The sequence below is a fragment of the Oncorhynchus masou genome, chromosome 26 (genome assembly GCF_036934945.1).
Source record: "Oncorhynchus masou masou isolate Uvic2021 chromosome 26, UVic_Omas_1.1, whole genome shotgun sequence".
In the NCBI taxonomy this organism is placed as follows: Eukaryota; Metazoa; Chordata; class Actinopteri; order Salmoniformes; family Salmonidae; genus Oncorhynchus; species Oncorhynchus masou.
The window spans coordinates 12,603,563-12,631,021 of record NC_088237.1 but is presented as its reverse complement, the minus strand read 5'-3'; the positions used below and the strand labels follow the sequence as shown (position 1 = coordinate 12,631,021).

The 27,459-nt window shown below is 44.8% G+C and overlaps 1 protein-coding gene across 2 annotated transcripts; it reads right to left on the bottom strand.

Moving 5' to 3' along the window:
* Window positions 1–592: 592 nt before the first annotated feature.
* Window positions 593–23,908, bottom strand: LOC135514817 (actin nucleation-promoting factor WASL-like). 2 transcript variants are annotated; one of them, XM_064938446.1, is made up of 11 exons: window positions 23,285–23,908; window positions 15,208–15,342; window positions 14,861–14,947; window positions 14,557–14,653; window positions 11,847–11,876; window positions 7,161–7,353; window positions 5,328–5,370; window positions 3,945–4,098; window positions 2,392–2,909; window positions 1,836–1,941; window positions 593–1,732 (listed from the first exon to the last, which is right to left on the bottom strand). In XM_064938446.1, the coding sequence occupies exons 1-11, from the start codon at window positions 23,387–23,389 to the stop codon at window positions 1,671–1,673; spliced, it is 1,530 nt and encodes a 509-aa protein (XP_064794518.1). In that variant the 5' UTR covers window positions 23,390–23,908; the 3' UTR covers window positions 593–1,670. The 2 variants fall into 2 exon arrangements, with proteins under 2 accessions (XP_064794518.1, XP_064794519.1); XM_064938447.1 differs by lacking the exon at window positions 11,847–11,876.
* Between the last annotated feature and the right edge of the window lie 3,551 nt (window positions 23,909–27,459).

Sequence of the window (27,459 nt, the reverse complement as noted above, 5' to 3'; positions counted from 1 at the left end):
GCTCTACCCTGCTGCCCCCACTCTACCGTTGGCATAGCTACACAGGCATCACCTGGAACGGATTGAAATAACACCCAACTACTATTAATTATAAATATCAACAATGCAGGCAATCTTCTTTCAGTTTGAGATCAGTTTGTGGGAGCAGACATACCAGGGGGTTATTCAGGTATTTAGACAAGCCATGGAACACCACTGGACAGTCAGATAGAACTGTTAAGTGTAGATCAGACAGCTCTGTAGCACATAAGAGATTCAAGTCTGCTCTATTCATTAAATGCTATATGTACCGTTCAAAGACCCCATGTGAATATGTCTCAGCTGTTGTCTGCTCAATCATGCCAAGCTGCTGGTGATGAGAGCTCTGGTCATCACTCACTACTGATGGAAGGGTTGCCAGAGGGCTTAGTACACATGCACGCCTTTAACGTGCTCAAACATCAAAACAAGTAAACACTCAGGGGTTGCTCTCAATCAAACAACCCTAGGCCCAAACAAACACTTATTGTACGGTACGTATCCTACTGTACAAAGGCTGGTCATATTTATCATCATACTCACATCCATCCCACAGAAAACAGGAGAGCGTCGCTGTAAATATTAACATTTATTTGAGTGTACAATTTAATAGTCCATTATTCTTCCAACCTAATTTCTGAAGGTTTGAGGTCCATATATCCTGGTTACTGAACAGCGTTTCACTAACCGTGAAAACAGACAGAGCGATACTGTAAAAAACAGCGTTAGTTCCCTTCCCCAATGAGAAAGCAGTATCCCTCTGTGTAGAGACTAGGTTAGTGTCAATGGTAGATGAGTGTTAGTGTAGTTCACTGGTCCTGAAGGACAGTTTGTTAGTGAAACAGTTCAGATGTCATATTAACAAAACTAATTCCTCCTCAAGCTTTGCATCCACACCGACCTGATTCAAACAAAGAACTGCAGGTGGCTGATTGCTACAGTAAAACAAACATGTTTGTAGATTATACTGTAATTATATACCGTAACTGATGAAACAAGCCGAAACGCAGAGCAAGACAGCCGTGTGTGTGTGTGTGTGTGTACGCTACTGTAGTGTACGGGTTGACAGTATTGGATAATTGAAGTGATATCGGTAGCCTTTAAAGCATAACGTTGCAGATACAGCCATGATACTGCTCCGTATTCACGTACTGAGCCTCTTCTTTCAATTCGTGCAAAAATACAAACTCTGAGTAGATTTACCATCGACAGCGAATGGGACTAAATAATCCAACAGAGCTGATTTCGTAAGAAAATAAGAGTGCTAAACTAGGATTTTTGAATAAGTAAAAATTAAGTAAGAGAAGGGTATGAAAATAGTGTTCTCGATTTTTAACAACTCTTAACATTTCGGGCCCTGTCAGTTTGTTCATTTGTTCTCCCTCCAGTCACTGACTGAACTCTACAGATCAAGAGAAACTTGACATAAAAAAAAATGTTAATGCAGGAGAGAACAACTTTACAGAAAGAGAACATGACAAACATTTACAGATTAAATGAGGTATTGCACAGAATACAAATAAAAAAAAGCATAAAGGCAACAAAAATATACAGCAAATTGATAAAACATTTACATTATCATTTGAATAAGATTTAGAAAAACAATTTAGGAACAATGTAGTGTTGTCATAATCATCTGGGGGGGGGGGTCACTAGTCATCCCACTCATCATCATCCTCAAAGTCCTCTTCCTCATCATCATCGTCATCATCATCTAGGGAGGAGAGAGACACACGAACATAGAAAATACATTGGTATGAATATAACAGCAGTCTCTTATCTGATGTGTGTGTGTGTGTGTGTGTGTGTGTGTGTACCTGAGGAGTGGATGGCTTTGCTCCTCTTCTGCATCACCTCCATCAGAGCTCCTACGATGCCGGCTGAAGGGGTGGCGGGTCCTCCTGACCCTGGTTCGTCAGTCACCTGGAACACGCAGGAACACACACCAGTCAACACGCTCCAGTATAGGAGACTGTGCATCTAGTATCACTAGGGTAGGGGAAGTGTAGAGGTCAGGCCATTCATACTTCCTGCGCGTCGCAGAGCTGTTGTGAAGGAATGGATGTCAAGGAAGCGAGTTTGTGTTTATAGAGGACTTCCCGCCCCCACCTACCGTCAGCCAATCATGTCAATGCGGAGCTATACAGCACAATACGGAGCCCTCCACATTGTTACAAAATTTGGGAGGCGCACGGCGATGCGGTACAGAGCTCGATTAAGCTCTGCAATTGTATCATACCCTCAGTACTCAGCATCTGGATCGTAATACCGGAGCAATCATAAATTGGCTTTTAGTGGTTGAGGTAGGAGCTAGGGTATAGGGAACATGGGCATAGGGGTTAGAGTGTAGTGTATAAGGTAATGTCCACTCACAGCCTTTAGCTGCTTGCCCTGTCGTATCTGTTCGAGGAGACCGTCTCGGCCGGTGCTGGTGGAAACGGGCCTCTCCTTCTGCTCCACCTTCTTCAGCGGAGCCCCCTCCCTGATCTGGCTCAACAGGGCTGAGGGCTTACCAGCACCACCACCCCCTCCATCAGCTTCCAGCAGCATGGGTGGGGGAGGAGGGCCGGGAGGCGGGGGAGGAGGAGGGGGTGCTCCGGAACCCATACCTGCTGGGGCGGAGGGAGGCGGGGGAGGAGGTGGGGCATGGGGAGCCAGGGAGGCATGGGAAGGCTGGGGAGGAGGGGGCAGAGGGCCTCTGGTTGGGGGTGGGGGTGGAGCTCCCATGCCTGTTCTGGAGGGGGGAGGTGGTGGTGGGGCTGAGGTGGGTGCTCTGGAGGGGGGAGGAGGGGGAGGTGCGCCCCTTCCCCTGATGGGTGGGGGCGGGGGGCCGGATGTCTGGTGTGGGGGAGGGGGTGGTGGTCCACCTCTGGAAGGAGGGGGTGGGGGGGCTGGACCAGAGAGAAGATAAATTATTTTTGCATGGAATCGACTATTGCATATATACACATTCTGAGCCTACTGTCCACTTCACAACATGCTTTCAATTCTAGAAGAACCTCAAGAGGAAAGGCAGCAATAAATACAGCTCAATTGCTGGTATGACAGCATGCAGTAATGACTGTAGTCACTAGGGACAGCTATGCTTCATGTTATTCTTCTCAACTAACCCAGAAACTCAAAACAAAAGCTCTGTGGTAGCATAGCATTGACTAACATGATATTCTAAAGTCAAAAAGGCAAACATCTCTTCAGCACACTGCAAACTGACTCCTGGTCTGGTCTGTCAAGGTGGACATGTTAGATCCAGCCCAGGGTTGCACAGCTATGGGTCCTTCTCCACAAAGCGTCTGCGATTAAGAGTGCTGATCTAGGCTCTTTCCATAGAATCTTATTCATTATGATCTAGAAGAGAAAACAGAGCCTAGATCACCATTCCTACTCAAGATACCGGACAGAGACCCTGGTCTTCAAGGGCATCAGTCCTGAGGAACTCGGGGGGGCCTGAGTTGTGCACCCCTGTGTTAGACCAGGGATTCCCAAACTCTGGGTACTGGGGCCCCTTCCTGGGAGCACATTTTTGGGCGTTTGCCCTAGCACTACACAGCTGATTCAAATAATCATAGTTTAGGGCAACAAAACGTGCACACAGGACCCAGTTTGGGGAAACCCCATGTTAGACTTTGGGACAGAGATGAAACTACTCTTTTGTCCTACAGAGGTCAGAGTTAGTCTATCAGACAGCTTCCAGTCAGACTAATGCCACAGCAGCACCATGCAGAGATAAACCAACCTACCACACCACCTCGGAGGTGGAGGACCTGAGGAACACACGATGAACATTAGAGCACTAAACAATCTACATGGACTCTAGCACAGTTTAGGCTACAAGACAACTTGTTTGTCAGTCACTATGGATATTCTTCTGACAAACACAGAACCTAAAGCCCTTAGTTCTTCTCCCCCCCCGACTCTCACACACACACCTTGTCTGCGGAGCTCGATCTTGACTGCCTCCACGCCTCCCTTCTTCTCGATGAAGTCATAGATGACCTTGGAGGTCTCCTTGTCCTTCAGCTGGGCCTCAGAGATGCCACACATGTCAAACAGGTTCTTCAGCTCCGGGTCTAGGTTGTTCAACTGGAGGAGAAAAGAGAACACTGGGTTGGAACCACACTGTAACACTGGAAAAGAAACTAACAGGAATAGAACCAATGCTGGGTTAGAACCACTATCAGTTAGAACGTCACTCAGCACTTCAATTGGTTACAACTTAACTTAGCTTGAACCTCAATGGAGTTAGAACATCATTGGGATAAAACACTACTCAGTTAGAAACACATGTCAGAGCTGGCGGTCTCATGTTCAGATAAACTGCTCAGATGTTGGCACCTCTGTTGTAAACAGCCCCTGCATCGCCACCTGGTGGCTGAGGGGAACTGTGCCAGGTTGGCACTGCCCAGGCGGGAGAGTGGATTGAAGGCTGTGGGATTATATAAACCTGTGTAATCTAGTTCTGTGTGAATATCACATCTACTTTAAACCACTACTCTTGATCTCTGGGCAGAGACACAAAACAGCTTAGTTGGTTTAGTTTATGTAACTCAGGTTGTGTTCTTTGATGTAATGAATTACTGCTGTAAGGGGTATTCTTTCAATTTTCCTGTCAAACCATGTTAAAACACCCTACAGCTCTTTTCTTAAACTCGCTCATCTCTCTCTGTCCACTTAAGTTCTTGACAGTATTAAAGCTCTGAAACTCAAAAATCATTGAAATCTTATTTTAAAAATGTCAACAAATCATCCGGGTCCCAGTCTGTTCGATGCGCGTGTAGAACACCACGCAATAATTACTTATCCTTTTTTGGAAGCAACTGAATGGGTGACGCAGAAACAGGTTTACAAGGTCTCCTTGTGTAACCCTGGGCTGGCAGTGACTACTGCAGGGGGCTGAGAGGAGAGATGACATAATATTTCATATTTAATTCTGAGGAGAATCATGTCTGATGAACACGACATGAGAAATAAACAAGTTCTGAGCCTGAGAACTCGCAAGGGGGATAAACCCCCCCCCTCTTTCTCCCAGTAATACACATCCTCGGAGAAACCATCCCACTGTCCAGGCCTACTGGTTTGAGTTTGCAAGACCGGCATTTCACTGTACCTGTGCATGCGACATTAAAATGGAAAATGTCCCATACGTTATATGACAGAGGCTAGCTAGACCACCGCGTGAGAAGAGACAGATCGCAGGTCACATAGGATCTTCCCGTACCATTAGAAGTAGGGGATGATTCTACTAGTCAGATGCTACAGTGTAGACAACATCTCCTCAGTCAGAACCCAGTCTGTCGGTCAGTCATACTCACATCGAAGCCTGTGTTAGGGTCCCAGCCGACGTGGCCAACGTGCCTGGAAGGAAACACATGATCAGAGAGAGAGGAGTACAGAGCTTAAGGAAATGATCACACAGGCTACCTGCCTACTGGCTACCTGCCTACTGGCTACCTACCTACTGGCTACCTACCTACTGGCTACCTACCTACCTACTACACACACACACACAAAAACCCTAAACTCATACACAGAGGAAGTGTAAACTCTAAAAGTAGCCAAGCTAGAAAGTTAACTCCAAGCACATTTTCGCTAAGAGCAGCTGTTTAAACAAGGATGAATCATGTGTTGGCAAAAATGTATGTCTTGCCTTGGACACTGCACCCGCCACACGGTCAGGCTTTGAAAAAGCACCTGCGAATAGGCTGTCAAACACCCCAGAGACTGTAATTAGCTCAACATTAGGAGTTGAGAAATAAAGTTGGATAGAAAGATACTACTAATTCAAAATGTTTATACTGTTGTTGCTAGTGATATTCATAAAAACATATATCACCCCCCAACAAAATGATGCTGCCACCCCCATGCTTCACGGTTGGGATGGTGTTCTTTGGCTTGCGAGCCCCCCCCCCCTTTCCTCCAAACATAATGGTCATTTTGGCCAAACAGTTTCATCAGACCAGGGGACATTTCTCTAAAAACTATGATCTTTGTCCCCATGTGCAGTTGCCAACCGTAGTCAGGCCTTTTTATGGCGGTTTTGGAGCAGTGGCTTCTTCCTTGCTGAGCGGCCTTTCAGGTTATGCAGATATAGGACTCGTTTTACTGTGGATATAGATACTTTTGCACCTGTTTCCTCCAGCATCTTCACGGGGCCCTTTGCTGCTGTTCTGGGATTGATTTGCCCTTTACACACCCAAGTACGTTCATCTCTTGGAGACAGAACGCGTCTCCTTCCTGAGTGGTATGACGGCTGAGATTTAATATTTGAGATCAGATGACCTGGCCTCCACTATCACGCAACCAAATTGAGATGGTTTTTGATGAGTTGGACTGCAGAGTGAAGGAAAAGCAGCCAACAAGTGCTCAGCATATGTGGGAACTGTCATCAAGGCAATGGTTGGATACTTTGCACAATCTAAAATATATTTTGATTTGGTTACGAGATGATTCCATGTGTTATTTCATAGTTTTGATGTCTTCACTATTATTCTACACCGTGGAAAAGAGTATAAAGAAACCCCTTTGAATGAGTAGGTGTCAGAACTTTTGACTGGTACTGTGTATATATACACACACACACACACACACACACATATATATTTTTTTTCTCCCATAGTCCCGTGCAATACCGGAGGGTGGACCCCTGCTTAAATACACCTGGTTTACACTACTTCAGTAAGCCAGTACTATAGTATTGACTACCAGTGTCCTAGTCCTAAAAACACAGGACATATAATCCTCGCATCAATCATGCCAGATACATATTACATGAGATTAAAAATATGTCCACGATTTTAAAAAGTCCCATCAACTCTTTGCCACACATTAACACATGGCAGTATGGCTAGAGGTACTCCTCTATACATTAGCCATTCAATACACCCTAGATGACCCCAACGGGCCACATCCTAACTTGACATACACAGAACTAGATGTTCCCCACAAATCTAATCTCATGTGAGGATTCAACCCACACTGTGGGCTTGAGAATGACCCTTACTGCTCAGGTGTGACACAAAAAAAGAGCCGAATTTAAAAACAAAATACACCTAAAATAGAACAGAATGAAATAGAACATAACAGAATATAACAATCATATAGAACAGAATAGAGAGTAATACATGAGAATGGAATGGTAAACTCACTGGAAGTTGCTGGGCGTTCCGATGTCTGCCTTGGTCAGCTTCTTGCCCTTCTTTCCCTTCACCTTCTTCTCCTTCTTGTTGTTGTTGAAGCTGCTGCTCACCATGTTAGTCTGAGAGGTGTGTCCGTGGAACCGTGACACAGTGTTGATCTCTGGGTTCTTGATGTCCACCGTGGCCATGGGCAGGGCCGGGCCTGGGGGGGGGGGGGAGAAGAGAGTCAGAACTACAGTACCCACAACGCAACAGGCCCGGAGAGTCTTGGTCTGGGGGAGACCAGAGTCTCAGATCTAGGTAGTTTAACATACTGGATTACAATAGAGACTTTTGACATTTCATTAATGGAGGTCTACTCCATCGTTGACGCGTCCTCCTCCAATTAGTTCGATGAGAGGGCACACAGGGTGACACAGTGCGTTGCCTTTTAACACCTGGAGAGTTCAGCCAGCGTCACAACACACAATCTGCTGCTGAGATCACATTACATTCTCACTAAGCACTCCTCGTGTACAACCATCTCCTCTCGAATGCCTCCCATTAGGCTTAGGACAGTCAGAGAGATGTGTCTGCTAACCAACGCACAGCAGATAAGAAAAACGACTACCACACTGACTGGATGAGATGCGTGTGGAAACCTCACACGGAATAATATTGCCACTGCCTGCGGCTCACACGTCCTGTGACACCCACACAGCGGTCAAACCAAACTGAATTCTACGGACACGAGTGTCCTGACTCCTCAGCCACCTACCTCTGTGGCTCGAGTCCCCACGGGGACTCTTTCTGACCGAGGGACTACAGTCACAGGGAGTTCCGTCCCCCTTCCTCCCACCTCTGTCCCCCTTACACCCTCCGGCAGCTGCTGTGTTGACGTCCAGAAGCATTTCACCCACAACGCTGCAGGCCTGGTCCCCGTGGCGTAGCGAGAGGCGGTTGGTAGGGTCAGAGGGGGGCGCATATAGTTCCTCCTGGGGAAGGATCAGGCAGTGGAGGGTGGAGAGACACCCTCCTGGATGGATCCCTCCTCCTCCCCCCTCAGATAGGTCCTCAGAGGGAGAGGACAGGAAGGTGGTACAGAACATCATCACAGAGCGATGGAGGCAGCATGGGGGGGGCAAGACTACGTGGTGCCCAGTCCTGGGCTATAGAGAGATCTCTTGGTCCTGAGAATCAGAGAGACATCCCGAGAGGAACACAGGGTGTGCGAGCCACAGAACCAACTCCAGGATTCAGATCCAGAGAACCAGGTGGAGGAGCAACCAGAGAGATCAAGAGAGGAGACTGAGCAGGGTACGGACCAGACAGACAGCAGGCAGAGCCAGGCAGACTAAGACCCTCCGGCTAAGTGAGGTGCCTAGGGTTTGGGAAAATGCCACAGCAACAGCTGGCCCCGCCTCCAAACTGAGTACTCTCTCCTCCCCTTCACAACAGGGAGCACTGCCAGGTCCCATCTCTGAGCCTGACTCTTTCCCTTACTCTCTCATCCCTTCCCTTCTGCTTTTCTCCACCAGCAGGCCAAACCACACCCCCAACTCCAGCCCACCTCTAATCCCAGCAAATCACAATGATGCTGGATTTTACATAACCATTAATGCCCACTGCTAATCCACCATAATCCCTGAGGTTCTCTTAAACATGATGAATCTACATCAGAGAGAGAGGCTGGCTGGGTGGGTGGGAGGCAGGACTCAAGAGACGGCATGGAGAAAGGAGGAGAGATGGTGTGAGAAAACGGGAGAGAGCGAGAGCGATAAGGAGCGGGAGAGGTGAATGTGAGAGGGCATTCAAGGCAACGAAAACTGGAACCTTCCGGGTGAACACAGTTAATTCCGCAGACACACACTAGTGAGTCATACGCAAACAAACCCGGTAGCACATCCATCTGCCCAATTTGGATCTGGCTGTGCCCTCTTCCTATCCGCAGGGTTATTCTCACCTGTCATTACTGCAGACAGAACACACAATGCCAACCAGACCACAATGTTGTCTGTATGGGCAAAGCCCAAGCCATGCCAGTCTGGCTTGGGCACTATGCACGGGAGTAATAAACTTGACCACTGCTACTCTAACTTCCGTGATGCATACAAAGCCCGCCCTCACTTCGGCATATCTGACCACAATGCCATCTTGATCCTACCGTCTTATAGGCAGAAATTCAAACAGGATGTACCAGTGACTAGAACCATTCAATGCTGGTCTGACCAATCGGAATCCACGCTTCAAGATTGTTATGATGACTGGGATATGTTCCGGTCAGCCTCAGAGAGTAACATCGTCCTATACTCTGACTCGGTGAGTGAATTTTTAAAAGGAAGTGCATTGGAGAGGCTGTACCCACTGTGCCTATGAAAACCTTCCCCAACCAGAAACCGTGGATGCATGGCGGCATTCGCGCAAAACTGAAAGCGCAAACCACCCAATTTAACCATGGAAAGAGGACTGGGAATATGGCTGAATATAAACATTGTAGTTATTCTGGTGTGTTTATGGACATATTCAATTGCTCCCTATCTCAGTCTGCTGTCCCATACTCCATTTGCAGCAAATTAATGCCGTGCAGACCTTTGGCATTCTAGTTGTCAATTTGTTGAGGTACTCTAAAGAGATTTCACCCCATGCTTCCTGAAGCACCTCCCACAAGTTAGATTGGCTTGATGGGCACTTCTTACGTACCATACAGTCAAGCTGCTCCCACAACAACTCAATAGGGTTGAGATCCGGTGACAGTGCTGACCACTCCATTATAAACAGAATATCAGCTGACTGTTTCTTCCCTAAATAATTCTTGCACAGTTTGGAGCTGTGCTTTGGGTCATTGTTCTGTTGTAAGAGGAACGCGCCGTCCACAGGGTATGGCATGACATTGTAAAATGGAGTGATAGCGAACTTGAAGGAGGAAGGATTTTACCCTGTACAAATCTCAGATACTCAACTAGTCTAAAGGCCAATTTTATTGCTTCTTTAAATCAACAGAAGTTTTCAGCCATTCTAACAATTGCAAAGGGGTTTTCTAGTGATCAATTAGCCTTTTAAAATGAGAAACTTGGATTAGCTAACACAACGTGCCATTGGAACACAGGAGGGATGGTTGCTGATAAATGGGCCTCTGTACTCCTTGGTAGATATTCCATTATTAGTAGTATTTTTTTTTTTAAATCAGCCATTTCCACCTACAATAGTAATTTAAAGCATTAATAAATGTCTACACTGTATTTCTGATCAATTTCATGTTATTTTAACGGACAAAACATTTGCTTATCTTTCAAAAAACAGGGACATTTCTAAGTGAACGCAAACTTTTGAACGGTAGTGTATATACTATATTTTATACCATCTATTGCACCTTGCCTACGCCGCTCAGCCATACATTTATATGTACATATTCTCATTCACCCCTTTCAGATGTGTGTATTCGGCAGCAGTTGGGGAATTGTTAGATTACTTGTTTGATATTACTGCAGTGTCGGAACCAGAAGCACTTCGCTACACCCGCATTAACATCTGCTAACCATGTGATTGTGACCAATAACATTTGATTTGATCAACCCTCAGGGGACAGGATAGGTCTAGGCCGCGCCATGCAAAAACATCAACCCTCAGCAATCTGTTTACAGGTCACCGCTATGATGAAGAGAAAATGTCACCAATTCTGACCCCCCCCCTTTCCTCTACCCCTACACCACAACTCCTTCCGTTCCACATGGACATTGCTATGAGTGTTAGGGGACTGGGGTAGTGTGAGTGCTGTGCAGTAACTAACATTAGCAGCTGAATTAAATCCTCTTAGCCTGATTAAGCAGAGCAGGGATTGACACCGTCTGTCCACCCAGTCAGACCAGTACAATACTATGGGGAGCCAGGCAGAGCAAACTAGCTGAAGTCCAATAGTATGCACTGTTGCCAAGCGATGCCAAGGAGTGCTATGAAAGTGTGCCACTGTACTGTTCCACAACAGCAAATCTACATGACCAGTTCAGAGAGCATCTCTAAAAGAGCTTTCGACTGCTATAGTATCTGTACAATTGGGGAAAGCTCTGGTACCAAGTGACATGAACCGTATCACCCCCCAGCCTGTCTGGGTGCTGATGAGAGGGGATTTGAGCATGAGATGCCGCTTATATGCTACAAGGTTATTTTATTTATATTTATATATATATCTTATCTATAGCTGAGTGATCTACTGTGAATGTAGGCTGACTATTCATATGGCCTGGTTTGGAGTATGAGTGCTGTTACAGGTTTGGTATTTTCAGATTGAGGGGAGGGATCTGCTCAACGTCCCTGTGGAACTGGCTTTCTGGAGAGTGTGTGTGTGCAGAATACCTAAAGCATGTCCTGTATAGTGGATCTATGTACTTAGAAATTGCCTCTCACCACTGATGCTACAGTCAGATATACAGTACGTCCATGCCCTTTTTGGTTAAGATTAAGACTGGGGAAAGGTCATCTGTTAGCCAGGGGCTTGAGAGAGGTGTTCACTCTAAGACCCTGCTATCAGGGGATTATCCAATGGCTTTTCACTGGAAACATTCAATCAAAGCCATGTGGGGAAGTCGGGGAGTGACAATTGTGTTTGTGGAGGAATATTTTAAGTCAAATCATTTCTGGGTTGTTTAAAAGCGTAGTGTGTACATCAATTTCTGATTAAAATAAAAATTATTTTCAGAGTGAATTTCATGAAGGACCTACCATTTTGACCTGGAGGGTCACGTCTCTTTTCTGTAAAACAAAATGTATAGAATTAAACTCCTGTATAGTGCTGTGTGTTAGTGTTAGTGAAAGGGAGAGGTGAGGGATTGGTATGGAGTGACAGGTGACTGAAGTGCACGGATCAAAGAGGAACTCTTCTGCAACAAGGGGGTGGTTCGGACCGAGTTAGTTTATAAGCAGCAGGGGTGTATGTGTGTGTGTGGATTAATCGTCAAGCGCAGGTGTACGAGTTAGTAATTTACCAGAACGATCACAGGCAGACTGACAAAACTGAGCTCAGATCTAAAAGAGTTGAGGACCATCATTCATACAGAGACTGCATAGACTATTGCTGGTTTGGGACAGAGGGCAAACAGTCTTGACCTTGTTACTAAAGCAAGCTTATTTCTAGGAGCACTTCAGGAGCACTGTTGCCCCTGGACACTGGTCTTAGCTGATCACAGGTTTATGTTAAGGATTAGAGGTCAACCGATTAATCGGCATGGCTGATTAATTAGGGCCGATATCAAGTTGTACGAGTTAGTAATTTACCAGAACGATCACAGGCAGACTGACAAAACTGAGCTCAGATCTAAAAGAGTTGAGGACCATCATTCATACAGAGACTGCATAGACTATTGCTGGTTTGGGACAGAGGGCAAACAGTCTTGACCTTGTTACTAAAGCAAGCTTATTTCTAGGAGCACTTCAGGAGCACTGTTGCCCCTGGACACTGGTCTTAGCTGATCACAGGTTTATGTTAAGGATTAGAGGTCAACCGATTAATCGGCATGGCTGATTAATTAGGGCCGATATCAAGTTGTTTTCATAACAATCGGTAATTGGCATTTTTGGATGCCTATTATGGCAGGTTATGTTGCACTCCACGAGGAGACTGCATGGCAGGCTGACCACCTGTTACGCAAATGCAGCAAGGAGCAAAGGTAAGTTGCTAGCTAGCATTAAACTTATAATTCTTTTTTTAAATCAATCTTCACATAATCACTAGTTAACTACACATGGTTGATGATATTACTAGGTTAACTAGCTTGTCCTGCGTTGCAAATAATCAATGCGGTGCCGGTTAATTTATCATCGAATCGCAGCCTACTTCGCCAAACAGGTGATAATTTAACAAAAGCACACTCGTTGCACAAATGTACCGAACCATAAACATCAATGCCTTTCTTAAAATCAATACACAGAAGTATATTTTTTTTTAAACGTGCATATTTAATTCAGAGAAATTCAGGTTAGCAGGCAATAGTAACTAGGGAAATTGTGTCACTTCTCGTGTTCTTTACAAGTAGAATCAGGGTATATGCAACAGTTTGGGCCACCTGCCTCGTTGCAAACTAATTTGCCAGAATTTTACATAATTATGACATAACATTGAAGGTTGTGCAACGTAATAGCAATATTTAGACTTAAGGTTGCCACACGTTTGATAAAATACGTAACGGTTCCATATTTCACTGAAAGAATAAACATTTTGTTTTCAAAATGATAGTTTCCGGATTTGACCATATTAATGACCTAATGCTCGTATTTCTGTGTGTTTATTATATTATAATTAGGTCTATGATTTGATATAGCAGTCTGACTGAGCGGTGGTAGGCAGCAGCAGGCTCGTCAGCATTCATTCAAACAGCACTTTCCTGCGTTTGCCAGCAGCTCTTATCAATGCTTGAAGCACAGCTCTGTTTCTGTCTTCAAGCCTATCAACTCCCGATATTATGCTGCAATACTATAGTGCCTATAAGAACATCCAATAGTCAAAGGTATATGAAATACAAATGGTGGAGAGAGAAATAGTCCTATAATAACTACAACCTAAAACTTCTTATCTGGGAATATTAAAGAATCATGTTAAAAGGAACCACCAGCTTTCATATGTTCTCATGTTCTGAGCAAGGAACTTAAAACATTGGGTTTTTTACATGCCAATTATTGCACTTTCACTTTCTCCTCCAACACTGTTTTTGGATTATTTAAAACAAACTGAACATGTTTCATTTATTTGAGACTGATTGATTTTATTTATGTATTATATTAAGTTAAAATAAAAGTGTTCATTCAATATTGCTGTAATTGTCATTATATATATAAAAACATAATAGTCGGCCGATTAATTGGTATCGGCTATTTTTTGGTGGTCCAATAATCGATATCGGCATTGAAAAATCATAATCGGTCGACCTCTAGTTAGGATTTCAGAGAGGGTAAAGCTGATTCTAGATCCGCTCCCCTTCTACCGGAGGTAACGGTGGGCCAGAGAGAGAAAGGAAGAGAGCGAGAGAGAAAGGAAGAGAGCGAGAGAGAAAGGAAGAGAGCGAGAGAGAAAGGAAGAGAGCAAGAGAGAAAGGAAGAGAGCGAGAGAGAAAGGAAGAGAGCGAGAGAGAAAGGAAGAGAGCGAGAGAGAAAGGAAGAGAGCGAGAGAGAAAGGAAGAGAGCGAGAGAGAAAGGAAGAGAGCGAGAGAGAAAGGAAGAGAGCGAGAGAGAAAGGAAGAGAGCGAGAGAGAAAGGAAGAGAGCGCTGTCAATTGAACAATTAGGAAGTAAAGGAGATGGCAGATAAAGGTGAGATCCATATATCTCAAAATGGAGAGGACCTGTCCAATCATTAGCAGACCGGGCTGAGATCAGAGGAGAGGAGATGGTTTTAATAGAGGTCCGAGGTCAGTAGAATCAAAGATGGCGTCGGTAGTCACCAGATTTTCTCTGTCGTCTCCCCAGCAGGTCTCCCACGGCGACCCGGAAATGCTTGGCCTCCTCCTCGCTTGCGAAGTTCAGTCCCATCTGGCACGACTACACACACGCACGCACGCCCACACACACAAATACGCACGCCCACAAACGCAGGAAGTAGAATGTCATAAGAACGAACTAACACTGCAAGCTTGAAAAAACAGCACACACACACACAGGTTTTTGCCATAAACAAATGGCCATGTGATGTGAAAGGACTTGGCTGGAGCAAGATATATCAAGTACATAGAGAAAGGTATAACTCACATCTCCTGCGAACGTGAAGAAGTAAGATTTGGAAACTGTGATTGAGAAGTTGTTGTAGAGTTCCTGCTCAAACACGGTTTTACCCTCCTGTGGAGGGAGAGAGAGAGAGAGTGGATATGTTTTATTGTCACATAGGTGCAGTGAAATGGGTTTTACAGGGTCAGCCATTGTAGTGCGGGACACTCGGAGCAAATTATGATTAAGTGCCTTGCTCAACGGCACTTCAACAGATTTAGTGTGTGTGTCTCTCTCATCTCTATAGTAAAGGACATAGTAAAGGTGCTCTATAGTAAAGGTGCTGCCGTGTCCCCGAGTTGGTGTGTGTTTTGTGTGTGAACTAAACCCACCTTGATGTCAAACACCCTGATAAAGTAGGATCGTGCTGGGTTGTCTTTGACCAGACAGGCCACACCACAGCACCTCTTGGTCCAGGCTGAGTTCCTGTCTGCTGCGTATACCTGCACCACCGCAGAACACAGCGACTGCAGAGTGAGAGAGAGCGACAGAGAGAGGCACAAGGGGTTAATGAATGATGTGATGAGAGTATAGTACTCCTAATACAAGGAATGAAGGCACTAACGAAACCACTCTGGATGAGAGCATCTGCTGAATGAGTAAAATGTAAAATAGATGGAATAGGGATTTAACCCACAAAGACCCACAAACAGTCTGTGTTTTACAGTGAGTGTTTTTTTTAAGTAAAAAAACAAACAGAGGTATTTGACCTCAATGGAATCAACTTTCTAGTAAAAAAAAAAAGGTACACTCAAGGATCCAAGTAAACACAATATCAGGCCGATTTCTACAACAACTAAGAGTGTGGAAGCGCGTGGCTAAACTTCTCTGCTGTTTTGTTCCCGTAGCGGTCATGCTGAAACTGTGTGAAGCGCACCTGCGCAGATACTCTGCGACTGCGCAAATGTTTGCATCGCGCTCATCTCAAAGTCCGCGGATCTGCTCAGGGCAACCTCATCTCACCAAGTCGACCTTTAAATCAAGGTCAGAAAATAATGTATGCGCAGAAACACTACTACAGAGGTGTGACAGCACTGGCAGAGTTTAGACTACCGCAGCGTGGTTCATTTCTCAGCAGGAATAAAGTCACCCTGTCCTCGTGTGTGTGTGTGGTGTGTGTGTACACACCAGTACTGTCCTCTGTATGGCTTACTGACATCTAGGCAGTCTACTCACGCAGGATGGTAAAAGTAGCCTGCCAAGCAAATGGGTCTTCCAAATGGACAATGACCCCGAGCATTCTTCCAAAGTTGTGGCAAAATGACTTAAGTACAACAAAGTCAAGGTATTGGAGTGGCCATCACAAAGCCCTGACCTCAATCCTATAGAAATATTGTTGGCAGAACAGAAGAAGCGTGTGGGAGCAAGGAGGCCTACAAACCTGACTCAGTTACACCAGCTCTGTCAGGAGGAATGGGCCAAAATTCACCCAACTTATTGTGGGAAGCTTGTGGAAGGCTACCCGAAACGCTTGACCCAAGTTTAAATTGTTTAAGGCAATGCTACCAAATACTAATTGAGTGTATGTAAACCTCTGACCAACTGGGAATGTGATGAAAGAAATATAAGCTGAAATAAATCTTGACATTTCACATTCTTAAAATAAAGTGATCTTAACTGATCTAAAAACAGGGAATTTTTACTAGGATTAAATGTCAGTGAAAAACTGAGTTTAACCTCTTACATCTATGGGGGCGCCAATCCATTATTGGATTAAAAAAACGTGCCCGTTTTAAGCGCAATATTTTGTCACAAAAACATGCTCGACTGTGCATATAATTGACAGCTTTGGAAAGAGAACACTGACGTTTCCAAAACTGCAAAGATATTGTCTGTGAGTGCCCCAGAACTGATGCTACAGGCGAAACCAAGATGAAACTTCAAACAGGAAATGAGCAGGATTTGAGGCTCTGTTTTTCATTGTCTCCTTATATGGCTGTGAATGCGCAAGGAATGAGCCTGCCCGATCTATCGTTTCCCCAAGGTGTCTGCAGAATTGTGACGTATTTGTAGGCATATCATTGGAAGATTGACCATAAGAGACTACATTTGCCAGGTGTCCAGGTTTTTTTGGTACCCAAACGTGATGTACAAAACGGAGCGATTTCTCCTACACAAAGAATCTTTCAGGAAAAACTGAACATTTGCTATGTAACTGAGAGTCTCCTCATTGAAAACATCCAAAGTTCTTCAAAGGTAAATGATTTTATTTCAATCCTTTTCTGGTTTTTGTGCAAATATTGCCTGCTAAATGCTACGCTAAATGCTACACTAGCTATCAATACTCTTACACAAATGCTTGGTTTGCTATGGTTCAAAAGTATATTTTGAAAATCTGAGATGACAGTGTTGTTAAGAAAAGGCTAAGCTTGAGAGATAGCATATTTATTTCACTTAATTTGCGATTTTCATAAATAGTTAACGTTACGTTATGCTAATGAGCTTGAGGCTATAACTGGATACAGGTTTTTTTTCATAGCCAAACGTGAACAAAACGGAGCGATTTGTCCTACACAAATAATATTTTTTGAAAAACTGAACATTTGCTATCTAACTGAGAGTCTCCTCATTGAAAACATCTGAAGTTCTTCAAAGGTAAATGATTTTATTTGAATGGTTTTCTTGTTTTTGTGAAAATGTTGCTGGCTGAATTCTAGGCTTATAGCTATGCTAGCTATCAATACTCTTACACAAATGCTTGTTTAGCTATGGTTGAAAAGCATATTTTGAAAATCTGACATGACAATGTTGTTAACAAAAGTCTAAGCTTGAGAGCAAATATATTTATTTCATTTGCGATTTTCATGAATAGTTAACGTTGCGTTATGCTAATGAGCTTGAGGCTATAAATAGGATCCCGGATTGCTCGACGCAAGAAGTTAAACGTATTTGGCTAAGGTGTATGTAAACTTCCAACTTCAAATGTCAGTACAAACACCCCTGAGTCAATATTTTGTAGAAGCACCTTTGGCATCAATTCCAGCTGTGAGTCTTTCTGGGTAAATCTCTAAGAGCTTTGCACACCTGGATTGTGCAACATTTGCCCATTATTATTTTCAAAATTCTTCAAGCTCTGTCAAATTGATTGATGATCATTGCTAGACAAACATTTGAGGTCATGTCATAGATTTTTTTCAAGTAGATTTAAGTAGATGCACTATTGTAAAGTGGCTGTTCCACTGGATGTCAGAAGGTGAATTCACCAATTTGTAAGTCGCTCTGGATAAGAGCGTCTGCTAAATGACTTAAATGTAAGTCAAAACTAACTTGTCCACTCAGGAACACTCGTTGTCTTCTTGGTAGGCAACTCCCATTGTAGATTTGGCCCTGTGCTTTAGCTATTGTCCTTCTCAAAAGTGAATTAAATCTCCCAGTTTCTGGTGGAAAGCAGACTGGTTACAGGTTTTCCTCTAGGACTTTGCCTGTGCTGAGCTCTATTCCTGTTGTTTACGAAGCATGTGACAAATATACATGTACATGTCTATTTACACACACAAAGGTATGCAGACACCCCTTCAAATTAGTGGAGTCGGCCATTTCAGTCACACCCATTGCTGACAGGTGTATAAAATAAGAACGAGCACACAGCCATGCAATCTCCATTGACAATGTCAGTAGACTGGCCTTACTGAAGAGCTCAGTGACTTTCAACGTGGCACCATCATAGGATGCCACCTTTCCAACAAGTCAGCTTGTCAAATCTCTGCCCTGGTCAACTGTAAGTGCTGTTATTGTGAAGGGGAAACGTCTAGGAGCAACAAGGGCTCAGCCATGAAGTGGTAGGCCAGACAAGTTTACAGAACGGGACCACCGGGTGCTGAAGCATGTAAAAATGGTCTGTCATTGGTTGCAACACTAACTACAGAGTTCCAAACTACCTCTGGACGAAACGTCATCACAATAACTATTCGGCGGGAATTGTATGAAACGGGTTTCCATGGCCGAGCAGCCGCACACAAACTTAAGATCAGCATGCGCAATGCCAAGCGTCGGCTGGAGTGTTGCAAAGCTCGCCACCATTGGATCAGTGGAAACAAATCTGGGTTTGGCGGATGCCAGTGCCAACTGTAAAGTTAAGTGAAGGAGCAATGATGGCCTGGGGCTGTTTTTCATGGTTTGGACTAAGCCCCTTAGTTCCAGTGAAGGGAAATCTTAATGCTTCAGCATACAGTAACATTCTAGATGATTCTGTGCTTGCACCTTTGTGGCAACAGTTTGGGGAAGGCCTTTTCCTGTTTCAGGATGACAATGCCCTCATGCACAAAGCAAGGTCCATACTGAAATTGTTTGTTGAAATCGGTGTTGAAGAACTTGACTGGCCTGCACAGAGCCCTGACCTCAACCCCATTTAACACCTTTGGGATGAATTAGAACGCCGACTGCGAGCCAGGCCCAATCGCCCAGCATCAGTGCCCAACCTCAATAATGCTCGTGGCTGAATGAAAGCAAGTTCCAGCGGAAATGTTCCAACATCTAGTGAAAAACCTTCCCAAAAGAGTGGAGGCTGTTATAGCAGCAAAGGTAGGACCAACTCCATATTAATGCTCAAGATTTAGGACTGAGGTGTTCAATGACCAGGTGTTCACATACATTACATGACCAAAAGTATATTTTAATGCAATCATCTCCGGTTTCATTTAAAAGCTTTTCATCCTTCACTTGTTTGTAACAAATGCAAAGGTTTGCAGTCAAACTTTGTTCTGAATTTATCATTGATCACAATCAGACAGATAAACATATTGATTCTATGTTTAGCAGAGATCTTCTGTGAATAAAGTGACGCAGAAGGGTGGGGAAAAAAGCCGCTAACGACACTTAGCTGTTTTACGAGTGGTCTTAGGCCGTCGGTAAATAACGAGCACTTTCAAGTGCAACTTCAGTAACAAAGGTTTTGGGAAACAGCACGGAGATTTACCGATGCTCCTACGAAAGTTCTAACAGCGAACTTAGCCTTAAAATGCTTTTGGGAAACGGGGCCAAGGTCCTTCCCCGAGTTTACTAGCCTCGTCGCAGAGGGGTTCAGGCCCATTGCCCTGTAGATGAAAGGCAGGCCAGAGCATAAAGTGGTAAACCATGTTTACTAGAAAACCTAGTAGCTAACTACAAACAGATGGGCTGTGCAGGGTCTGGGGACAGCCTACATTTCAAAGAAAGCAATATCTGTCTGTGCTCATCTAGTGGGCTGTGCTACCGCAGTGAGGTCACAGAGCTGAGCTGTATCATCCATCAGCCTCTCCAGCTCTGATCACCAGCGGCAGCCAGAACGAGCCCCGCTGGCCACAGGAGGCACCCAGTCCCAGTGACATCATCAAAGCTCGCCATGGCACCACTCTCCAGGCTGCTGGTGCTACTACACACTACAGCCAGTGGGACTGTAGAGGGCTCACAGGGGGAAATAAACAGGATGTTGAATGCACGACAACTGTGCATCATTCATCCATCCATGTCCTGACAGTATTTCCCATTTATCCTAAAAAGTGGGATAGGGTAGGAATGTCTGGGGTTGGGAAGGACAGAAAGAGGGGGAAATTCAGAATGGAGTTGAGAAGGAGTAGACACTGATAAGGGGAGGCAGTGGCCCAGAGTAGGGCCGATAAGGGGAGGCAGTGGCCCAGAGTAGGGCCGGTAAGGGGAGGCAGTGGCCCAGAGTAGGGCCGGTAAGGGGAGGCAGTGGCCCAGAGTAGGGCCGGTAAGGGGAGGCAGTGGCCCAGAGTAGGGCCGGTAAGGGGAGGCAGAGGCCCAGAGTAGGGCCGGTAAGGGGAGGCAGAGGCCCAGAGTAGGGCCGGTAAGGGGGAGGCAGAGGCCCAGAGTAGGGCCGGTAAGGGGAGGCAGAGGCCCAGAGTAGGGCCGGTAAGGGGAGGCAGAGGCCCAGAGTAGGGCCGGTAAGGGGAGGCAGAGGCCCAGAGTAGGGCCGGTAAGGGGAGGCAGAGGCCCAGAGTAGGGCCGGTAAGGGGAGGCAGAGGCCCAGAGTAGGGCCGGTAAGGGGAGGCAGAGGCCCAGAGTAGGGCCGGTAAGGGGAGGCAGAGGCCCAGAGTAGGGCCGGTAAGGGGAGGCAGAGGCCCAGAGTAGGGCCGGTAAGGGGAGGCAGAGGCCCAGAGTAGGGCCGGTAAGGGGAGGCAGAGGCCCAGAGTAGGGCCGGTAAGGGGAGGCAGAAGTGGGGAAAGAGTGGGAACAGGGAAAAGGTTGGGAAGGAGAGTATGTGGTAAAGATCAAAAGGCAAGTTTTTGCCACTCCTGCACAAAACACTGAAGGAGGTCGACTACCGCACTTCCTGCTGGAGAGGACTGCTGCTCAGGCAGTCTCTCACACACACGAATTGGATAGCTTCCAACTCTAGCCTGGTGCTGATAGTAAAAAGTGAAGCAGTAGGAATACCAATGAGTTGAATGTCAGTAAAGCCACAGCAACCCAGGTTGGACCTCTCACATGTGTGATTCATCATCTGGCAGGGCCCTGCGTTTCAGAGTTTGCGGCTCACTGTTTGTATGTATGAATGACTGAAAGAGAGGAGAGAGACACTGAGCTGAAATCCACTGACAGCTCTGATTCCAAGTAGCATATAACAGCAACGTCTCAACAGGCAACTTGGGTATTAGACATTAGCTTCCGGCTCAGCTAGCATAACATTACTTGCCTTAAACGAATGGAATTAAACTAAAGGTTAAACACAGAAGCCAGGGTCTGTTCAGTTCTCTGTGGAGGAAGAGAAAAGACTGCAGCAGCAATAATGAGTTCCTGCATTTTCATCTCGAGCTACGTGAGACCACTACATAACAAGCAATCACTCACCTCTCCTGGATTTTAACAAGATTTTTTTTCAAGAGGAGAGAGGGCAGGAATGTTCCTCACGCAACTGCCTGGGCTGTGTCACATGGTGAGTGACATGGCCTGGATGTCTGTGGAATGACGTCATTGGCTGTGTATGCAGGTGTACAACACATGTGCAGAGACACGTGGGACAGGTATGACTGACTGACAGGTAGGAGGCGGGACTCTCTTCTGGCCCACCACGTGAGCAGTAGGAAGTAAGTTAAGACTACTTCCTCCACACCACCTGAGCCTACTTTGTGAACATGGCAACGGCAACATGACTCAAAGCCAGATCATACGGGGAAGTAAAGGGTGTGGTAATGTGGCATGGGAAGGATACTACCAAAACAGAAAACATCTACTCTCGAGAAACTGTCGGCTCAACCACCGTAGGGAACCTGTGCGAGCAGTATCCGTCTTCACACGGGGCAGAAACCTGCCAAGAAGCCATACTTAGTTTCAAACATTACGCAACACATCCTGACCTATATCCACGAGGAAATCTGATTAAACCACATGCCCGATGAACTGATTAACAACATTAAATGGCGTCCAATTGTATCAAACCAACCTGGTGTTTACAGGAAGCTCATACCTGTATGGAGAGTGAAATAAGGGGCGGGTGCATTCTCATCTGATGACAATTAGTTAACCACCCAAGGCTAGCCAGGTAGTTTATTGACATACACCCCAGTGTGTCAACTTGATCTAAAAAAAAACAGCGAATAGATACTGTACTGTTTTGTTGACATAAGTGTAGGTTACAATTCTATTGTACATTACACCAATTTAAAATACCCAAGGTTAAAGAGTGCAATCAATGCAGATCATATTTCAAGAGGACACATTGCTTCTATTGAAATATAATTTTCTGGAAGTGTCAATTGATAACAAAACGCGTTATATAATATCCATTTCAGGCCGTCACATTAAATAGCGCCTTGCTCAGCAGAGATAATTTGCCAGTGATACAATGTAACGCTACATTGGACACATTCTTCACTGATTGCTGCATCTCCAAAACCCGAGGAGAGCAGTCAACTGAATTGAATCGTGTGATTGCCTATGAGAAAGTATCGTGTGGACAGCAGAACAATGAATGGCAAGTGTTGTAGCATGCCAGACAGATTGTTCCGAACACACAGGCGGCTTCCGAAATCTGCCAAGGCATTATGCAACGCTGGTACGAATAATAATTCGTAGCCGGGTTGATGGGTTTGCCAGATCCAAACACTGGCCTTGGTCTAGGCCAACAAAACCGAGGAGCACATTCTTGTTAAGTGGTTTACCTCGTATGGGTGTTTCCATGCTATGCAGGTGTGTCAGGAAACACCAGAGGCCTCCGGGCTTGACAAACTTTCTACCGCCCAAATGGCACTGTGTCCTGGGATATCAACATTCCCTTTTCCTTAACCCTGTTCAACCGGTCTAGCCCAAGCCAATGGAAGGACCGTCAGTGCCAGTGGCAAGAGTTGTTTCCCTTTCGATTGTTTTATCAAATATATTGAGGCATCAATTACACAGGTTTCAATTCATTCTGAAACGGGTAAACGTCATCCATGAGCAATTAGTAAAGAAAGTATGACTGATAAAACTTACCGTGCATTTCCTGCCGAGGTAATTGAAGAGACAGTCGTTCTCTTGTGGGGTTAGCAGTATGGATCCATTGTTAGCGGGCCGCCGTTGCGGCAGATGGCCACTCATTACTGACAATCAACCAAAAGGTGTGTTATGATTCCGATTCGTCGTTGTATGAAACTCAAACAAATAGTCATTGATCTGCCGTGGCCTGCAACCGGACCCTCACATCCATGCACGTCTGACCACAACCCGATAGAAACCGCTTTAGTACGCGAACATTCCCGTTGGTTCCAAACACAACGCAAGGTCCTCCTTCAATCCAAATTATGAGAACATTACTGCAACGTCCTGAAGACGGTAGATACTAAAGTTTCATCAGAACTCCAGCGCGAACAGCAGCAGATTTGTGGCTCAATCCAACATGGCAGTCTGTGGGAATAAACCAAAGACCTAACGGGGGGAGTGCGCACTTTTTGAAATGCAGGACTAGATCATCTTGAGAGCATTAAACGGTTGTTACACATCATGTATCACATACACATGTAAAATCTTTATATTAAAAATTAATGCAAATTCGTCAAAAGAAGCGCAATTAAAATATTTTTGGAGAGAACGGTACGATCCAGTCCGCCTATGCTTATACCAAAGATTCTTATAACTAACCCAAGATGGATGAAACGGGAACAAATTAAGCACAGTGGGCAGAACGAGCAAGGAGGTGGGGAGAGGCAAGCACGACCTAGTGAGATCCTATTGGCGCATTTAAGTAATAATTTACATATATCCGTTAGGGAACGCCTACTATGGGAAGTGCGCCTGTGCAAAAACTCTATTTGAACCTTGCACTCCTTCTAAACAACGCAATTTTTGAAACCTTGGCAAATGGAAATGTCTACAAAAGGCAGTCCACTCTGTTTGTTTCAGATTCTGGTTTTGGAAACAGAAACCTGTATGTTTAATTGATGAGAAAACTTGCAGAACATTGGCCAAAATCCGTGTTGCTCCATCTTCTCCCACTGCCGGCCACTGGGCTTCCTCTATATCACCATATTTAGTAGTGAGCGGACACGCAAACCGGATGCTTCACATCTATACATCCGGTGAAATATCTGGCTCGTTGTTTTATCTGTGGTTATTCCTGAACGCAACTAGGAAACCCGGACATTCCGACTTGCTACGTCAACCAGCTATTAAGTCGGACATTTCCGAGTTTCCGAGTTCAGACTAGAGAGTGAACACAGCACTGAGGATAAGGATAAGCATTGAGGATATATCGGAGATGCGGTTATGGTGGAGTAGGCCTAGGCCTGGACAAATCAAATCACATCAACATTTATTGACAGATGTTATCACAGGTACAGTAAAATGATTTTGTTTCCAGCTCAAACAGTGCAGCAATAATACATAATCTGAAAGTAAAAAGAAAGAAATTCAGAAAAATCCAAATGAGCAATGTCAGAGTCCAGAATATAAATATATAGGCAATAAATTAGCAAACATTTCTAAAAAACAGTTTTTTTGCTTTGTCATTGTGGGGTATTGTGTGTAGATTACTGAGGAAAATTGTTTATTTATTCCAATTTAGATTAAGTCTGAAATGTAACAAAATGTGGAAAAAGGGAAGGGTGAATACCTTGAAAAGTGAATACTTTCCGAAGGCACTGTATGGCTGACTACACAAAACATTAGAAACACCTTCCTTATATTGAGTTGCACTCACCCCTTTTGCCCCAGGACAGCCTCAAGTGTCGAAATATTTCCACAGTGATGTTGCCCCATGTTGACTCCAATGCTTTCATAGTTGTGTCAAGTTGGCTGTATTATTTCGCACTGGAAAAACCCAACAATGTTGTAGTTCTTTACACAAACCGGTACCCCTGGCACCTACTACCATACCCAGTTCAAAGACACTTAAATATTTTGTCTTGCCCATTCACCCTCTGAATGGCACACACACACAATACAAGTCTCAAGGCTTATAAATCTTTTAACCTGTTCTCCCCTTCATTTACACTAATTGAAGTGGATTTAACAAGTGAAATCAATAACAGATCATAACTTTCACTTGGTCAATCTGTCAAGGAAAGAGGTGTTCTTAATGTTTTGTACACTCAGAGTATACAGTGCATTTGGATAGAATTCTGATCATGACTTTTTCCACATTTTGTTTTTCCACAGCCTTATTTAAATTGATTAATAAATTGATGAGGGGGAAAAACAATCTACACACAATACCCCATAATGAATGACAAATCAAAAACAGGTTTTTAGACATTTTTGCAATTCACATAAAAACTGAAATATCACATTTTACATAAGTTTTCAAACTGTTTACTCAGTACTTAAAAAAAACCATTTGGCAGTGATTACAGCCTCGAGTGTTCTTGGGTATAACGCTACAAGCTTGGCACACCTGTATTTGGGGAGTTTCTCCCATTCTTCTCTGCAGATCTCCTCAAGCTCTGTCAGATTGGATGGGGAGCATCATTGCAAAGCTATTTTCAGGTCTCTCCAGAGAAGTTCGATTGGGTTCAAGTCTGGGCTCTGGCTGGGCCACTCAAGGACATTCAGAGACTTGTCCAAAAAACACACCTTGTTGTCTTGGCTGTGTTCTTAGGGTCTTAGTTCTGTTGGAAGGTGAACCTTTGCCCCAGTCTGAGGTCCTTTGAACTCTAGAGCAGTGTTTAATAAAGGATGTCTTTGCTCATTTCATCTTTCCCTCGATCCTGACTAGTCTCCCAGTGCCTGCCGCTGACAAACATCCCCACAGCATTATGCTGCCACCACCGTGCTTCACCGTAGGGATGGTGCCAGGTTTCCTCCAGACGTGATGCTTGGCATTCAGGCCAAATAGTTCAATCTTGGTTTCATCAGACCAGAGAATGCTTCTCGTGGCCTGAGAGTCCTTTAGGTGTCATTTGGCAAACTCCAAGCAGGCTCTCATGTACCTCTTGCTAAGGAGTGGCTTCCGTCTGGCCCCTCTACCATAAAGGTCTAATTGGTAGACTACTGCAGAGATGGTTTGGTTGTCCTTCTGGAAGGTTCTCCCATTTCCAGAGAGCAACTCTGGAACTCCATTGGGTTCTTGGTCACCTGCCTGACCAAGGGCCTTCTCCCCCGATTGCTCAGTTTGGCCGGGCGGCCAGCTCTAGGAAGAGTGTTGGTGGTTCTAAACTTCTTCCATTTAAGAATTATGGAGGCCATTGTGTTCTTCAATGCTGCATACATGTTTTGGTATCGGTTCCCAGATCAGTGCCTTGACACAGTCCTTTCTCAGAGCTCTACAGATAATACCTTCGACCTCATGGCTTGGTTTTTGCTCTGACATGCACTGTCAACTGTGGGACCTTATATAGACATGTGTGTGCATATCCTAATCACGTCAAATCAATTGAATTTACCATAGGTGGACTCCAATCAAGATGTAGAAACATCTCAAAGATGATACATGTAAAAAGGATACACCTGAGCTCAATTTACAGTCATAGCAAAGGGTCTCAATACTTATCTAAGTAAGGTGTTTCTGTTTTTTATACATTTGCAAACCTGTTTTCATGTTGTCATTATGGGGAATTGTGTGTAGATTGATGAGGAGGAAAAATTATTTAATACATTTTAGAATAAGGCTGTAATGTAACAAAATGTGGAAAAAGTGAAGGGGTCTGAATACTTTCCGAATGCACTTTATAATGGTGTGAATGGACAGTATATGAATAGAAAAGGTGTGTACAGCAGTAGTCATATAGGATGAGCCAGTATGTAAACATTATTAAAGTGACCAGTATTCAATGACTCTATATTGATAGGGCAAAGCAGTCTCGGTGCAGGGTACAGTACCGGGTGGTAGCCGGCTAGTAACAGTGACTAAGGTTCAGGGCAGGGTACTGGTTGCAGGCTGGCTAGTGGCGACGGTTTAAAACCTCTACAGGATCGGTGGGTATTACGTTTTAAGGTATGACCCAGGTGCAGACAGTGTTGAAGACAAAAGTTTATTCCTCAAAAAGGGGCAGGCAAACGACAGGTCAAGGCAGGCAGGGGTCAATAATCCAGATAGGGTGTAAAGTACAGGACAGCAGGCGGGCTCAGGGTCAGGTCAGGCAGAGGTCAGTAATCCAGAGTAGTGGGTAGGCTTGGGGTCAGGGCAGGCAGAATGGTCAGAAATGGGAAACTAGAGCAAGGAGCAAGGAAACAGG